At 40.2% G+C, this 16,905-nt stretch overlaps 1 protein-coding gene across 9 annotated transcripts in view; it reads left to right on the forward strand.

Moving 5' to 3' along the window:
* Window positions 1-16,905, forward strand: part of BICD1 (BICD cargo adaptor 1) — a gene marked incomplete at both ends in the record, with an annotated part of 165,319 nt that overhangs the window by 129,195 nt on the left and 19,219 nt on the right. For 6 of the 9 annotated variants that reach the window (XM_079539614.1, XM_079539616.1, XM_079539617.1 and 3 more), the window contains 2 exons: window positions 9,029-9,180; window positions 15,635-15,842. In XM_079539614.1, the coding sequence (XP_079395740.1) occupies window positions 9,029-9,180; window positions 15,635-15,842 (360 nt within the window). Of the gene's footprint in view, window positions 1-9,028; window positions 9,181-15,634; window positions 15,953-16,905 lie in introns of all 9 variants that reach the window. The other 3 variants (XM_079539612.1, XM_079539613.1, XM_079539615.1) reach the window with 1 other exon arrangement.

A 16,905-nucleotide genomic window follows, 5' to 3' on the forward strand; every position in this document is an offset into this window, starting at 1 on the left:
TGTGGTCACCACATGGGGGCATAAATGCTGGTTAATGGAATGGGATCCCATTCTCCAATGACAGTGATAGGATTTCTGTGTTAAAATTCCCAATAGTCAGGTGATTGGAAGTTAAAATTCAAATTTAATTGTTGATTGGATCTGCAACTGCATTTCTAGGTACTGGGAATTCTTAAATTGCAGCTATATGTCAATATATGTTGAGTCTTTTATAGCATTTCTTCCCTCTCTGCAATACAACACGTTAAATATTAGTTCAATTAATCAAGTACCATGCCTAGCAGAGCAATAATAGCCCTGAGCAATTATAGGAGGATTTTCCATGTAATTAAGATGTAATTGAAGTATATGGCTTTAGATTCCAAATTAAACACTTTTTCCATTAGCATAGAGTTATCATTTATTTAGTGATATTAGAAGAGAATGTGGCTAAGTCCTACTCTCTTATGTTTTTATTATCATTACTACTTTCAGAAATTGAGCATCTTAAGTTGTGCTCAGAACTTTTAAAAGTACTTTTATAAGTATCAGCATAAATGTTGGCAACTGTTCAACTGTGTATCAACTCTTGCAGTGCTGTTCATGCAAGCCTAATAGTAATTTCCTCAAACTTTCAAGTTAAAAGACATGGTAATACAACAGAGATGTAGAAATTTAGAGAGATGGGAGGTTAGTACAACTGTGTTGTAGCAGTACTGCCAGCCTCTGGTGATGAGTGTGTCCCAAGAACCCAAAGCACATCTCATGTTCAGGAAACATGAGTCAAGATTAATTCCCTTGAGTTCCTCCCTTCAAAACAAAACTTTTAAGCAGAAATGGGTTGGGAATATTTTTCATCAATTCATTCTGTTTAGATGAGCCTACAGAGGACATCTGGTTCAGGTTTTTGCATTTTCTCTAGAACTTCAAAAGCTTCAGTTGTGATTGGCTTAGAGCATTGTAGAATCATGAAATCATAGAATCATAGAATGGCCTGCGTTGAAAAGGACCGCAGTGATCATCAGGTTTCAACCACCCTGCTATGTGCAGGGTCACCAACCACCAGACCAGGCTGCCCAGAGCCACATCCAGCCTGGAAATGATTTGGGTTGGAAGGGACCTCAAAGCCCACCCAGCCCGACCTGCCATAGGCAGGGCTGCCACCCAGCAGCTCAGGCTGCCCAGGGCCCCATCCAGCCTGGCCCTGAATGTCTCCAGTGTTGGGGCATCTACAGCTCTCTGGGCAACTGTGCCAGGGCCTCACTGCCCTCTGAGTACAGCATTTCTTCCTAACATCTAACTTAAATGCCCCCTTTTTTAGTTCAGAGCCATTCCCCCTTGTCCTATCATTATTAGTCTGTGCATAAAGTCTACATCCTGCTCATAAGATCCCTTCAAGAGCTGGAAGGCTGCAATAATCTCTCCCCAGAGCCTTCTCTTCTACAAGCTAAACAAGCCCAGTGAAGCTAGTGTTGTTTATGCAGTTATGTCTTTTCACGCTGTATGTTGTGCAGAGGCACAGAGGCAGAGGAGCTGAATGTGTCCTCCCTCATCCCAGCTGCCACAGGTGCCAGCTCAGCTCCTGGCCTGCTTTGTGGAAATGCTGCCACAAAAAGCTGTTGGTAGTGCAACCAGCAAGGATACTAAGGTGATTTTCTGGCTTAGATAATGCCCAAAAGCAAAATGAGCACAATCAAATACATTGAAAAAATGGCACTATCTTCCTAGAGAGTCCCACCGTTAAGATCTGGATGGGGAGACCAGCAACAGAGCCCCGGATCTTGTATTCAGAGTTGGTTTTGGATAATGGAGTCGCACCCTTAATTAGGGAAGCATTGCTGCCACCTAGTGACCAGCTCAAGTATTGCAGCATCACCTAAATGAGCAGCCTTCCCTGCCACGTGCTTCATTGCTGAGTGCTGCCATCCTCTGTTACCTAGGCACAGGGGCACATGGTTCGTCAGAAGAGCAAAGCAACGAACTGTATTCACTTCTCTTTACAGTAAGTTACCTGATTGCAGGAAAGCACAGAAGGGCTCTCTGTTCTGTTTCTCCTTTTCAGCAGGCCTGGCAGTGTGGCAGTGCAGTTAGAGCTTTTAAATCTTTAATAGCATGAAATAAATTTCTGTTTGAACCTGACAAGCCATTGCCTAGCTCAATCCATTTGGCAATATTTAATGCTAAAGTCTTTTTATTCTAGCTATGTTTTCTTTGAAAATATTTTCAAATCAACGCATTAGTGTTAGACTGAGACAGAAATAGAAGACAGTGAACACTGTAACCCAGAAAAGGGTTAGGAAATTGATTATTAAACAAATCAACAGTTTGAGATAGCAAGTTGTAATATCTTGTTGGCTTGCTTGCTTGAATTGATCATGATGTATGTGTCTGTTTGTAGCCATAATAGCTATGTCAGCACCAGTTTCATGGAGCAAAACCAAGTAGCTTTAGTATTAACAAGGAGAATAAATTGTAAAGTAATATGAAATGAATTCTATAATACCTTTTAGGACCAGTTCAATAATGGTTTTGATTTTGGTGTCTAACAACAAACAGAAAGCAGAGCTGCCTGTGAGAGAAATGTAATTTAAATTCCAATTGAAAAATAATTGGTTGCTTTTGCAGGTAAATAGTTGCATGGGAAGGAACTGAGTCAGCAAGACCTTCTTGTCTGTATTGGCAGTAACTCTGATGCTTGCAGCTTCCATAAATGAGATACTGTAAAGTTCAGAAAACATAATTGAATAACCCCGGGTATGCAACATCTGATCCATAAACAAAAGCTCAGATGTTACACAGACATTGTGCAGTGGATTTTGTCCAGTGACACTGGTGGAAAGATTGAGTACCACATAGGATTTCTGCACTAAAATGGCAGGTGGCTGTTCTCCTTTCTTGTACTTACCACTGTAGCAGCTTATATTTTTTCTGCAGCTTTTTTTAAATTATTATTTGGTTTGTTTCTTTTAATATAAAATAAATGAGATAAAGTCTTCCTAGGATATGGAATATCCTAGGATATGAGGTATGTTCACAGATTTGTTGAGGGCAACCTTTAGGAAGCTGAATTTGGGCACGCTTCTCTTCTGTAAGGATAAGGAAGGGCATGGAAACAACATCACCACTTCTGACATGTGTTCACCTTGACTCTCCCCTTCTCCTCTTCCTCCCCCACACTCAACCTGCGTTGCTGGATTCTGATGGACAGAGGTGCTAAGCATGGTGTGCCACATCTCTGCCGGCATTTCACACTGTCAGGAGACCAGGTGTTGGAGCTCTCTGTTCCTTCCTTGCCTTCTTCTCAGGCACCATTCTTTGGTGCACAGGCTGAGCAACCAAATTCACTTGTCCCACTCCTTGGCACTGGATGATCTCCTGCCAGCACTGCTGTTAGCCCCTCTCCTGCTGCTTTACGTACTTCACCACAGAGTGTTCACATATTTTTCCCGTCTTCATCTTTTACTTGTGCTCTCCATTTCTCTGTGTGTTGCTCAGACACTGCATTTTGGTGTGGAGTAAAGTTCTCTAATTTCTCTGATACGTCTTTGTAATTCCCACCCACTTAAAGCCAAGTGCCTCAGAGTCATAGAATCATAGAATGGCTTCAAAGGGACCTTGAAGATCATCTAGTTTCAGCCCCATTGCTGTGGGCAGCCTTAGATCTGGCACTACATCAGGCTGCCCAGGGTGCCATCCAACCTGGCTTGAATGTCTCTAGGGATGGGGTATCTGCAGCTTCTCTGGGCAGCCTGTGCCAGTGCCTAATCACCCTCTGAGTGGAAAATTTCCCCCCAACACCTAATTTAAATCTCCTATCTTTTTGTTTAAAACCTTTCCCCCTTGTTCTGTCAATAGCAGACCATGTGAAAAATCAGTCTCCCTCCTGATTAGAAGTTCTTTTTTAAAGTACTGGAAGGCCACAATGAGGTCTCCCTGGAGCTTTCTCTTCTGCAGACCGAATGAGTCCAGCTCCTTTAGCCTTTCTTGCACTTGGCCTTGTTGAATCTCATTGGATTCTTCTGGGCATACTTTTCAAGCCTGATCTGGTCCCTCTGGATGGCATCTCTTCCTTCTATTGTATCAACTACACCACTCAGAGTGGTGTTGTCTACAAACCTGTAGAGAATGCACTCAATCCCACTGTCTAGGTTATTGATAAAGGCACTGAAGAACACCAGTCCCAAGATGGATCGCTGGGAGGACTTGTGACTAGATTCCACCTAGGCATAGAACTTCTGACCACAACCCCGTGGCTGCAATTATCTAAGTTGTTCTTTATCCACTGAATAGTCCACCCTTTAAATCCATATCTTTCCAATTCAGGAATGTATATGTATAAGGTCAAAGGCCGTATACAAGACCAGGTAGATGACATTAGTTGCCTTTCCTTGCTCCATCAATGTTGTCACTCTGTCGTAGAAGGCCACCAGATTGGTCAGGTGTGATCTGTCCTTAGTGAGCTGTGCTGGCTTCTTTGGATTCTCATCTTTCTTGTAACTGCTTACTTGTAACAGCTCTTCAGAAAGAGCAGTTAAAAGCAGTTGGGCCCTGGGTGCCTGCTTCCTTCTGTCACCCCTTGCTTGCACACATATACTTTTGTTTGCCCTATCCTCACTTTCAGAGCACTTTCCCCAGGTTTTTAATATCCTGGATTATGCCCCAGAACTGGTTCTTGGCACAGCCACATGATTCAGCTGACAGTCTTGGAGATTGGCAGTGAGGAAGGACAAACTCAGTTTTTAGGCTAGATTTGTTGCTGGAGGAAGCGCAGCATGAAGCTGTGTCTTCAGTTGGCCGTGTTCCTGAGCATGCTATCCATGGCACAGCCTAGTAGTGCAGTGGAGGGGACCAGATACTTGGGTACCTCTGAAAGAGGAGATCCAACTGCCTTTTCTCTCCTCATCTATTTCCCCGTTGCACGTCCTGACTCTGAGGTACCTCAGGCTCATTTTCTGCCTGCTTGGCTCCCCAGACTGACTCACGGTAAGCAGAGAAGAAAACCATCCGGTGTGCAAAAGGTATGGTTGGGAAAAAGCTGGGTAATTAATCTTTCTGTGGCAGCTAGACAATATAAATTGACTTAGTTACCTTGCATCCTTAGAGCCGAGGAGTCTGATAGCAGTCAGCTTTGGTCAGCATCCAGGTCCGAAACTGATGAGCTCTGGGTAACCTGAGATGTGCACAGTCTGGAGCCCACCAGCCCTTGCAAGGACTGATGGAGGGAGATGAGCATTGCATGAAAGTGATGCCCTTCTGCTCCATTGGCCCTGGCTGCCTGGCTGCAGGTTTCTAGAAGAATTCCTCCCTGCTTCGTCTTCCCTATTAAAAACACATTTTTCTTAGTTTTATTTACTTTGCTGATACTGAACTTGTGCCACCCAATCTTAGGAGACTTGCAGAGGGAGACCCTTGGCAGCCTGCAAAGGAGAGTGTTAAGAACTTGTCTGGTATATGTAATGAGCATATAAGGAGCCTTTTAAAATAGTTAACAAAGAGAAAGATCTGTTGAAGTCTTTGTTGTTTTATGATGAAATGTGAATTTTGTCATATTTTACATGCTTTCATTTTTTATTATAACACAATTACTTTAAGGCATTAATGATGGAAAAATACACTTTCACAAGGTTCTAACACCTGGAAAATAATTTTTCTACCCAGTAGCCTCAAGAAAGCTACTGGGTAGAAAATTGTTGATAGTCTACAGGAAAAGCAGAAGTCATTTATTAGCTTCATGCTTTCCCACTTCAAAATACTGAGATCATGTTTTACTAATATTTTCAGAACAAAGGCAGCGATGAAACATTGCCAAGTTTGAAACCGCAGTGCTTATGCATTCCAGCTCACTTCTCTAGGAGTGTAAAATAGCCAGAGCAAACAGGTCATTTGGATTGTGGCCACTGAAACTTTGTTTTGCTTTATCAGCCTACCCAGCCAGAACACACAGAGGAGATGCTCTTCATGAAATTCTCTGGTACAGGATATTTTCCCCTTCAGTCTCTACTGGGACAGGGAGAGAATTTTGGTTGTGAAAAGTATCTGGAAGATTAAGATGGAAGGGGACTGATTGCCTTTAACTATTTCAGTCTAGTACTTGCACGCAGTTTCCATGATATGTGGAACTACTGGGTTTACAGGGAATATGTATTCCCAATGCTAAGATAGTTAAACAATATTTTTGTTTTTGAGAAGTCTCACATTAGATGGAACAGAACATATCTTTAACTCATTTTCATTCCTAAGCAAAGGAAAAATCTTTACATTAATTCTGTTTGAACTGTCATATATAAAGGACAGTACGCTGGATTTCTCTTGCAGAACAAAGACCTTTGAATTCCAGCTTTGGGGCCAAACTCAGTTTGACCTGTAAATCCTAGCTCTGCTCTCATGAATCACTTCTGCCTCATTAGTGACCTGAGGATTCGTAAGTAAATCTGATTTAATCATGCTTGTTAAGCAGGAATTTGTCCCTCGACTCACTCTGTTCTAGATTTCCCTTCAAAAAAGAAGCTTTATTAAACATTATTCATCTTTCTTCTCCGTGTTAATTTACATGTACATTTTAGTCATGCCTGAAAACACAGAAAGCTCTGAAATCTAATGATTTCTGATTTGTCCTAACAATGCACAGGGTGATGTCAAGCATCCTGCATTATACCAAAGCATGTCACCGGGATTGATAAAGCCACATTTATTTGAATATATCCCTGAGTGTTTTGTTTTGTTGTTGTTGTTGGGGTTTTTTTGTTTGTTATTTTTTTAATCAGTTGTTGAGGATTTCAACTTTGACATGGAAAATCTTTCAGCAAATACCTATACAATTACAGGTAGTTGCTAGGGATTTTTTAAAATCTCTCAGTGTAAGTTAGTGTGAAAGTGGAGACAACTTTATTGTTGAGTACACAATTGTGGAAAAAAAAAAAAAAAAAAAGGTAAAATTTTGGTGCTGCTGCTTGAAACTGTGCCATTTCCCCAAGTGCAAATTATTGTGTTTAGCAGACATTAATATTTTGTTAAGAGACGTTATTAGTGACAAATACAGCAAGTTCAGACAACTGACTTTAAAATAGGTTTCCAACTGTTTGATCATTAGCATTTATTTTCATGTTCCCTTCCTTGCTGCTTTAAAATAACGCTGTTCTACAATTCTCTCCCCTTCTGATGGCTCAAGTACTCAAAGGGGAGAAGTAATTGCTGAAATGCTACAATTTATTCTGCACTAAATGAAGCAAAAAAATAATGATAACCTCCCCACCCCTGCTAAAGGCAATGGAAACGTTTTTTCTTCATGTCATTCAATGGTAATAATTTAAACTGTCTCACAGCAGCAGTAGGTATAAAGATAATGTATATCTTTAAACATTTTGAATAACTTCAAAATGATACTAAACTTCATCAGTTCAACAAAAGATTCAACTCTTGCAAAAATGAAACAACTATAACTATTATAAGCAGTAGGGCAGTAAAATAAAGCAAATTATTGGAGGAAACGGAAAAAACAGAAAGAAAGAAGGAAGCTGAGAAATTAAGGATTAGCTGGCTAAAAATCCTTGCTTTACTTTAAAATGAAAATTCTAATTTATCCTTTCTTTTTTCTTCTTTGTAGTTACGAAAGCTGCCAACATAATGTAGTTTCGCGCAACAGTAGGTATTGCCAGTGGTCAAATAAAATACAACCTGCCACAGCCTAGCAATCACCTCATGCAAAGAAAGCCGTGTCAGGGTGCATGAAGAAAACCACATCAGGCCAGCCCTCAGCTACAAAGGCTGAGTCTAACATGCCTTAGCAGCACGGTCAGACACACTTGGTGCCTTACTGCAAACCAGAAATGTGTTAGCAACTCCTCAAGCTGCAGTTACTTGTTCACTTGTCTGAGCCCTCAGCATACGGCTGCATAGTTTTGCACGGAAATTTAAGGTTTCAAGTTGTAGACAGCTCATTAGGACTGGCTTTGTGCCTTCAACTGCTTTCTCCTTTCCCTGGCTTCATGGAATTCAGCATGGGCGTCCAACCTTTCAATGTGCCTGGGCCGCATTGAGAGGAGTTGTCTTGGGCTACATATCACATATGTAATGTAGTTAATGTATATAACTAAGAAAACTTATTTTTTTAGATTTTTAAAGTAAAACATTGCACAGAATCACAGAATTGTAGGGGTTGGAAGGGACCTCCAGAGATCATCGAGTCCAACCCCCCACATTGGAGAAGGACAAAAAAAAGCAAGATGAACGTGGAACGAGTGTGATATTTGACCTTGTTTTTGTGAAACTAATACATCGGTCTGGTTCAGTGGCAGTGGTTGTAGTGAGTTCTCAAGGTGCTCATCGGAGATTTTTGATGAAATTTTACTCTTCCCTAAAAACAGTTGTTCACAAATGTACATAATGCCAAAAAGCGATGACATGAACAAGGTGTGAATATGAAGTGAGGGATATCTTTCTCTGGTGGGATAGGGCCTATAAAAGTTGAGTAGGGAGACATGATCAGATTTTTCTTTGATGTGAACATCTGATTGCAACTCAATACATTCCATTTCAAAATTTGCAGGTAATGTATTTATGTCTCTTGAAAACAGTCACAAATATACCAAAAATTTGATAATTTTTTCAGCACTCTTGAAACCTATTCTCAAATTCTTCTATCAAAATGGAAAGCATGGCTGCATTTTGCTCACTGTTCACAGGACTGTGTTTAGCCAATGTATCGAAATGCATAAAATTATTTGCCATAACTTGAGTTAGTGCTGCACTGTGCCTTCCTCTTGTCTTGGTTTCAGCCCACGCAGTGCCAATCAGACACCAGTGTTTGGTTGTTGCTGAGCAGTGGGTGCATGCCTGGGGCTGAGCTGAGCCTCTTGGTGGGCAAGAGCCACTGCCATGATGGTGTGGGGCAGGGAGCAGCCACAGGATGGGCTGGGCCAGGCCATGTGCAGGCCACAGGCCGATGATTGGACACACCTGGAGTACAACTTAAAGACAGCGTGAAAGGGCACCATCTTAGCTGTTATCAGATGTCTGTGTGGTAAGCAAATACCCTTGTCTATGTTTTCAGACAGCTGAAGTGGCATTAGCCAATCTGAAGAATAAATACGAAAATGAAAAAGCTATGGTGACTGAAACCATGACCAAACTACGAAATGAGCTGAAGGCTTTGAAGGAGGATGCGGCAACCTTCTCATCCTTGAGAGCAATGTTTGCAACCAGGTAAGGGAAGTGATTTCACCGTCTGCCTCAACACTGTAAAAGTAAGTGTGCTAAATAGGAGCAGACTTAGCTATGGATGTTGGGTGCGTAAGAGGAGAAACAGAAATTATTTTTTGCAAGGTCAGGGATTTGCTGGATGAAGGTGAGTGAGTCTTACAGTGCACGCTGTGAAAAACATGCAAGCTTTCAAGTGATACTGAGAAGCACGTCTTTGAAAATAGGGCTGGAGAATAGCAATGTCATTGCAACCTTGAATAAGGTGTTATAACTGCCAATATCAGTCTCCAGTCTATTTGCATTTATAGGGCTTTTTTAAGTGGAAATCAAACAGTAGATTTATATGGCTGATACTCATATTCAGAAGTATGCCGTGATTCGGTCGTGTAAAGCTGTCATGTGGATAATGATGATCTTCAGAATCCTGTGTTTTCATTATCATGAGATTTATTACTTACCACTGGAAAAATCTATTTCATCAACCAGCCTGTGCTGTAATCCAGCACTAATAATTCTAAGGCCATTGCAATTTCACATTCCAGCATGAACTCTTATTTTCTCCAGCTGTATTATTCAATTTATTAACTTCTCTTCACAGGATCAAAGTTTCACTTATCTTCTGTAGCATAGTTCCTTCTGACAGGGCAGTAATTAATCATCTCTCTTCTTTCATTCTACCACACTCAGAAGAGCTTTTGTTTTTAGCTGCTTTGTAAAAATTACCTACAAATAATTTGTATTTGAAGATCCAGTGATTCCATCAAAAAATTCTTAACACACAAATGAGATAGTAGTAACCTCAGAAAATTTTTCTGTTTGTCATGATTTTTTTCCCCATTATGATTAAATGCAATGCAGATTTCTTGCTTGAACTTTAATCTCTAAGCAGTAAGACTTCGTGCCTCATGCCAACATCTCCCCAGCACTCTCTTGTAGTATATAGGTGCCATCTCACCTCTTCCAGCCTTTTTTGGTCCTTTGTTGCTTGGTGACAGTAGCAGCAGCATCTGGGAGAGATGGAAAAGTGGAGGAGGGGCCATTTGCATGCCATGACTTTGGTGCTGTGTACAAATTCATCATAGGTTCATCGTTGGAAGAGTACGTGTAGTGCCATAATGGAAATGAAGAACCAACTCATCAGGTGAAGTGAACCAAGGTAGCTCTGTTCATTTCATTGACATCTAGAGATTGTCTTCAGGAAAGCAAACTTCTGTGTGTGTTTTAAAAATATGTTTGTTGACTTCGTTTACAAACTCATTATTCTAAGAGTTACACAAATGTACTAAACTCTGTACAACTACCTGGAGGGCTACTAAGCCCTGAGGAGAGAGCTAGCATCTTGAGCATAATGCAAACAAGGGACTTATGTGGAGCCTATATCATTAACCTGCAGGATAAAACAAGTTTGGAAAGATCTGAAAGTTGTTACTTAAAGAGGATGTTAGGCTGTTGGTGTGCTGAATGCTTCTTATCCCATTTGGGTATCCTGACTGAACACTTTTGCCAGACAGAACACACATATCCTAAAGCTGGCAAGAGACAGTGTCTTATTTTCCATGAGAATGAAGCTTAAATGGTGCCATCCATCTATATGCCTATTCTAAATGTCTTATGTGGGCTGTAATTAAACTTCTGTTTCTCTTCTACAAACTATAAAGGGAATCTGAGTGACTTGCTGAGTTATCGATTTCCACTTTATAGGTGTCTAATAGTAGTAGAGAAAAAACTCACACAAATTATCTACCGCTGTTTGTAAACTCCATGCCGTTGTGATTGAAAGCACACTGCATAGCCTATGGAATTTATCTCGGCCCTTGAGATCATAACTTTTGCACAGTGTTTTCTAGGGGCAGAGATGAAAAGTTACTCACTCACTGAAAAATATTGCACATCACTGGGATCCTATAGATTTTTCTATAAAATATTACTTTTCCTTCCCTTACTTTGTGATGTGTTCACCCTCATAACAAAATCAGTTTATCTAAATGTTCAAATCATTGGCTCATTCTGAATATTTCATTTGGAATATCATCTGTTTAAATGACAAAGCCATGATCTGCTGTAGATGTTCATTCAAGAAGATAAATCTGTTTGGAAATAGAAGAATGTAAGATTCTCCATGCAGTAACATTTGATTCAGTAGCAACATTCATTAAAAAACAAAACAGAAAAAAACCCAGTTGTTTACTCTTGTTAAGTAAAACAGTTGTTTCCATGGTAATCTTACATCATGTAGTACTTACTTCTCAATTTTTGTTGTAGGGAGAACATCCCTCTGAGAATAGAGCTGTATTATAGATCTGAAAATGATTGTATATGCTGCTTGATTGACCAATGAAGGTTGATTATGAAACCTTCTGTTTCATAATCTCTTCCTTTCTGTTCATTTGACCCCTGAATGGATGTTCATTCTGGTGCTGAACTTTATGCTTTCTTCATCACATGCACTGAATGAAGTTCATGCCATGTTATAAGGAGAGAATAGCACAAATGACTGATTTGAATAACAAAGATTACAGTGTTATCCAAAGCTTCATTATGTGGAGGGCAGGAGCATTCCTTTTTCCATGATTTTCCCTGATACTTGTACATTCTTCAGTCTTTGAGTGCTTTCTTCCTTTCTGCTCTTCCTCAACTCCAAAGTCATTCTGTCCAGCTTGTACCTCTTCTTTTGATCTTTTTATTTGCATGGACTGTTTGTTTCCTAATCCAAAGTCTCTGTGGTCCTGATCTCTACAGCTTCCTCTTTCTGTCTTCATTAGCCTTTATCCCTTTCTGAATTTACTTCAGAGCTGCCGAGGATGTCAAGGAGGTCCTCACCACAGTTCAAGCTCCCTTTTCCCCATACACTTCTCTTGAATCATGAAACCACATAAATTCAACAGACTTACAGGTGAAAGAGGGTCAGTTTTCTAGGCCCTTCTTGTAATCTATTTGGAAAGCTTAGAGACCTGGAGAAGGTTGAGATGTTGAAATTAACTGGAGAAATAAAAATTTATCCTAGCTGAGAAGAACAGCTAATGTTACATTATAATTGTTCACTTTCAGGCATTATAAATATTTTGGTTTTTAAAGTCAACTGTGATACAGTTTTGGGGGCATGCAGTAGACTCCACTGATGGAGTCTCTTCCATAGCAGCAGTTCCATTGGTGCATTTTAATGGTGTATTAACCCTGCTGCTGCAAATTCTGCTGAAGAAGTAGTCTGCTGGGGCTGTGTGCTGGTGGGTTGTGTGGAGCTGGCAGAGCAGAGTTTAAATTTCTGCTTGATATGTGGGCAATATGTTGCCCATCAGACTCCCAGTCTGCTTATGTTCTGTGCTGTTTCTGATAGTCCCAGAACAGAAAAATTGTGTGAGCCTTTCATGCTTTTCCTGTTGGGAGGGAATCGGAAGCTAATTTTACCAAATCCCTACATAAATTTGTTTTCCCATCTTAAATAGAGACTCTCTTAAAGAGAGAGCAAGAAATACTGTTTGTGATATTGTCACACTCCTGATGCTGCATGCACTGATTTTATTCTCTGTCCATCAAGAGATTTTCTTACGATTTACAATTAGAGAAAACGTGTGCTTAAGGGATGGACTAGGAAGTATGGACAGATCCTAGAGCTATCCTGAAGGAGAAAGCATTTATAAGTAGAAGAGAATTATGCTTACATTGGCAGAGCAGAGGTATGTCATTGACAGTGTCTCTGGGTTTAGCTGAAGCTCTGCTAAGATTTATGTGACCTCAATTATGCCTAGGCCTGACTTGTTATTTGGTTTACATTCCTCATGTGTTAGTTTATACGAAATAAGCAGGTCTATGCATTTGTCTGCTTCCTTTCTGAGACAAAAGAAGTGAGAAATAGATGAAACCTTGACTTTTGTGCCCATGATAAGTAGACCAGCATACAACAAGACAACAGTGTTATTTACTAGTCAGTTGCATTTTACACCCATCACAGGACAAGGCACAAACTGGGAAAGAGCTCTGATGTGGGTGGTCCCTCCCTGGAGGCATTCAAGGCCAGGCTGGATGGGGCTTTGAGCAACCTGGTCAAATGGGAGGTGTCCTTGCCAGTGGCAAAGGGGTTGGAACAGGATGATATTAAGGCCTGTTCCAATCCAAACTGTTCTATGATTCTGTGTAGAAAGATGTAATGTAATTTCTGTTATTCACTATCTCTTGAGCTCTTTTAAAAGGCCCGTTCAGAGCTCTGGAGCCCTGCCTGCTCTGCACTGCTCTGCACTGCTCTGCACTGCTCTGCACTGTGTCAGAAGTAATTTCTCTTAATAGCTCTTAACTTTTTCTTCCTCTTTATGACTTGAGACTTCACTAATGTTTATAAAATACATGGGCAAAAGGCAATATGAACATGTAAAGTTTTTTTTCTTTTTAAATTGGAAACACTTCTATTTTTATCCCTTACTCGCAGGGATATAGCAGGGATTACTTTATTGCAGGGAAATGCCATGGCTGCAGGCAGTAGCTACCTCCCACTATATGGAATAACCTTTGTTGCTGCAGACTTCAAGGAGATCTCAGGCTGTTAATTCAATGGTTTCTAAAGTTAATTATGGCCTTCAGTTGTTTGATTTAGGTTTACCCTTTCTGAATGCTGTTTCTCAAAAAATATGTATTCTTGAGCAACCGGCACAGGGACAATGGCCCACATGTTTGGGCAAAATAATAGGAAACTTCGCGTCGTGGTGGAGGTCAGATGACTGGAACCACCCAAACACTGCACTGAACTGCCAAGAATGCTGGATTGCTATTATGGGAAGACTTCTAGAAAGGGCATGCAGTTAATGAGAACAATTAGAAAATGTTGTATTTACGGAATTGTTTTTATCTTGAGACTAAGGCCAGCTAACAGCATTTAATTCATCCAGGTTTCTAAGGCCATCCTGTTAAGACTTCACAGCAAGTTTGTCTAAGTCTGCTTCAGTACTGTCCACATTCATGGAAGTTATGTTAACTGTTCAGTTATGCTGTTTCGCAAAGCAGATTTCTAGATACAAGAACATCCTGAGGCCTGAGGAAAAAAACAGACCTCTTCCAAAAAGAAAAAAAATTTTAGGATGCTTCTGGGCATTCTAAAGCAAGGCAATTTGTTCCTCCGGTGGTACAGTGCTACAGGTGTTGCTGCAGATGTCACTTCTTTATTGTAATTCTCAACAGAAAATGCATTTGAAAAGAAGTGTCCTCTTGAAATAGAGGAAAGCAGGAAAGAATGAAAAATTGATACAGAATTTGGTTACATGATTGAATCTTTAAAACTCTGACAGCTCAGACCTTATAGTAGTTCCTATTTCAAATGAATTTAATTTCCAGAATGCTTGTTACATTTTCATGTTTCATCAACAACTCTGGCCAAGATCTCATAGCCTGCAACAGAAGTAGATACGCAAGTGCACTTGAAGTCAAACAATGTTTCAGAAATCTCTCTCTACCTCAGGGCTTATATACAGTCATGCTTGTTAAGGTCCTGTAGGAGAAAGGTAATAGTGAAACTATAATTGAAATTATGGCTGGCATAACCATTTTCCTTTGAGTTAAAGTGCCTAAGTTATTCAGAAGGAGAGTGCCTCGTGTGTGTGCGTGTGACAAGGAGAAGTGTGAAGTTTTGCATATGTTTTGCTTCTGTTTCCCAAAGAGAAGTTTAAGGTTACAAAAATAAATAAATAAATAAATAAATGCAATCACTCCATTTGCAATAATTCACAAAGTTTATTGGTTCACATATTCTGAGAAGTAAAAATAACACGCTTTTCTTTCCTTATTTTCTATGAATGGTAATGATGAAGTTAAATCCTCATCCAGTATGTTGTGGTAATTACATAGCAAAGTTATTTAAATTTACACAGGTAATATGTGGGGAGGAGATTTGATGAAAGATGCATTATTTCATATAAAAAGTCCTTACATATTGCCAAGACTGTCTGATGATCAGACAGTGTTGCTAGCTGTGAATCATTTCACTGATGGCATGCATCTACCATTGTTATTGATTAGATGTTTCCAATTTTAATGAATTGTAACTATTTCACTTCAGAAAGTCACTAAGACCATTCTAAAATGCCTTGCTCTTCCTATTCATTTTACTGAATCAATGTTTAAAGCAGGACTAAACTGCATTTGATCCTAAATGCTACTGAAATTATAAGGAGGTGGTTTTGTTTCAAAATCTGTCTGAGAGATCCAATGTTTACCTAACTGATTAAAAACATATTACATTGTTATTATTATCATTATAGATACAGGTTTTACTGCTGATTGAGAAGTACTGTCATTCAGATCCAAGTCCAAATTTATTCAGCAGGACAAGAATACAGGCTCTCTGCTTCCAGAATTTGGTTCAGCAAAAGCTTGGATCTGAATCTGCCCCTATAACTGAGGTCTGGAATTACGATCACTTTAGGGTTGGTTCTTGGATCAGTTCCCCAGATTTCTGCCTTGTTTGTTTTCCCAGGTGTGATGAGTACGTCACGCAGCTGGATGAGATGCAAAGGCAGCTGGCAGCTGCAGAGGATGAGAAGAAGACCCTAAACTCTCTGTTGCGCATGGCTATCCAGCAAAAACTTGCCCTTACCCAACGACTGGAGGATTTAGAGTTCGACCATGAGCAGTCCCGACGCAGCAAAGGCAAGCTTGGAAAGAGCAAGATCGGCAGCCCTAAAGTAAGTGAGGAGGCATCAGCCACCGTGCCAACCATAGACACTTTCCTCCTGCATAGTCAGGGCCCACAGCAGCCAAACTTACTGGTCAGCAGTGGCACTCAGAGGAAAAGGTATGCATGCAGTGATCTTTATAGTACAGTGCAGTGTCCAGACTTTCATTAAAGTCGTTCACTGAATTGTAAACATTCTATTTTTGGTTTTCTTTTCTTTTTTATATTTGAGTGGGGAAAAGGAGGTGGGGAACATATGAATACAGAATTCAAAGCCTGGCAACATGTGGTTCTGGTCCACCTACTCACAATGTTATTTCCTCCTTCTTAATGCGGTGTTTTGCATTATATTGTGTTGGTGTCTCAGTGCATCTTGTGTGTCTTTAATATTAGTGTAAATATATTTTCTTTAACAACCCTTCCTTAAGTTTCCCTTAAGATTTTCCATAATGAGCATCTGAAATCTAAAAGAATTGTTCTGTATGAGCATTTCAGTGCTTAACACGAAAGAAGTTGCATCTCTTTGTTAAGCTCTGATGCTCACTTGCTTTTCATCAGTGCAAAAAGAATATGGATGTGTTCACTCTGATCAATTTTTCTGCATAGGAGCAAGCAACCTTTTGAAGGGGGATGGCTGCCATTCATAGCCTAATGCAAATATTTTGCTGCTTAAGCAGTGAGTTCTCGTCTTGTCTTGTGACTGTCCTGCCAAAGCTCTGTAGCTGTGGGAATCTCCATGGTTCTGAAGACAAAAAGGACTCTGCTAGAGAAGTCCTAGATAATTGTTCATTTTTCTTATATGTTCTAGTCACAATGCAAAAATAAGAGAACATTCTGGGAGCCTTGCACGTATCAACTCCGGGATGCTGAGATATAAGTCAACCTCATCTCCTCCTCCCCTAATTTGATTTCCAGTGCAGTCAAGGTGCTCTGCCATGGAAATGACATGGGGTGGCAACAGTAGTTGGTTTTTACCTATAAAGCAAATTAACACAATATTGTCATTGATGAGGTTTTGAAAGGTAATTAAAGTAAAACTCTTTTGTTTCCATATGTATTTTTCTTGGATCTCC

This window comes from Tetrao urogallus (assembly GCF_951394365.1).
Source record: "Tetrao urogallus genome assembly, chromosome: 1".
In the NCBI taxonomy this organism is placed as follows: Eukaryota; Metazoa; Chordata; class Aves; order Galliformes; family Phasianidae; genus Tetrao; species Tetrao urogallus.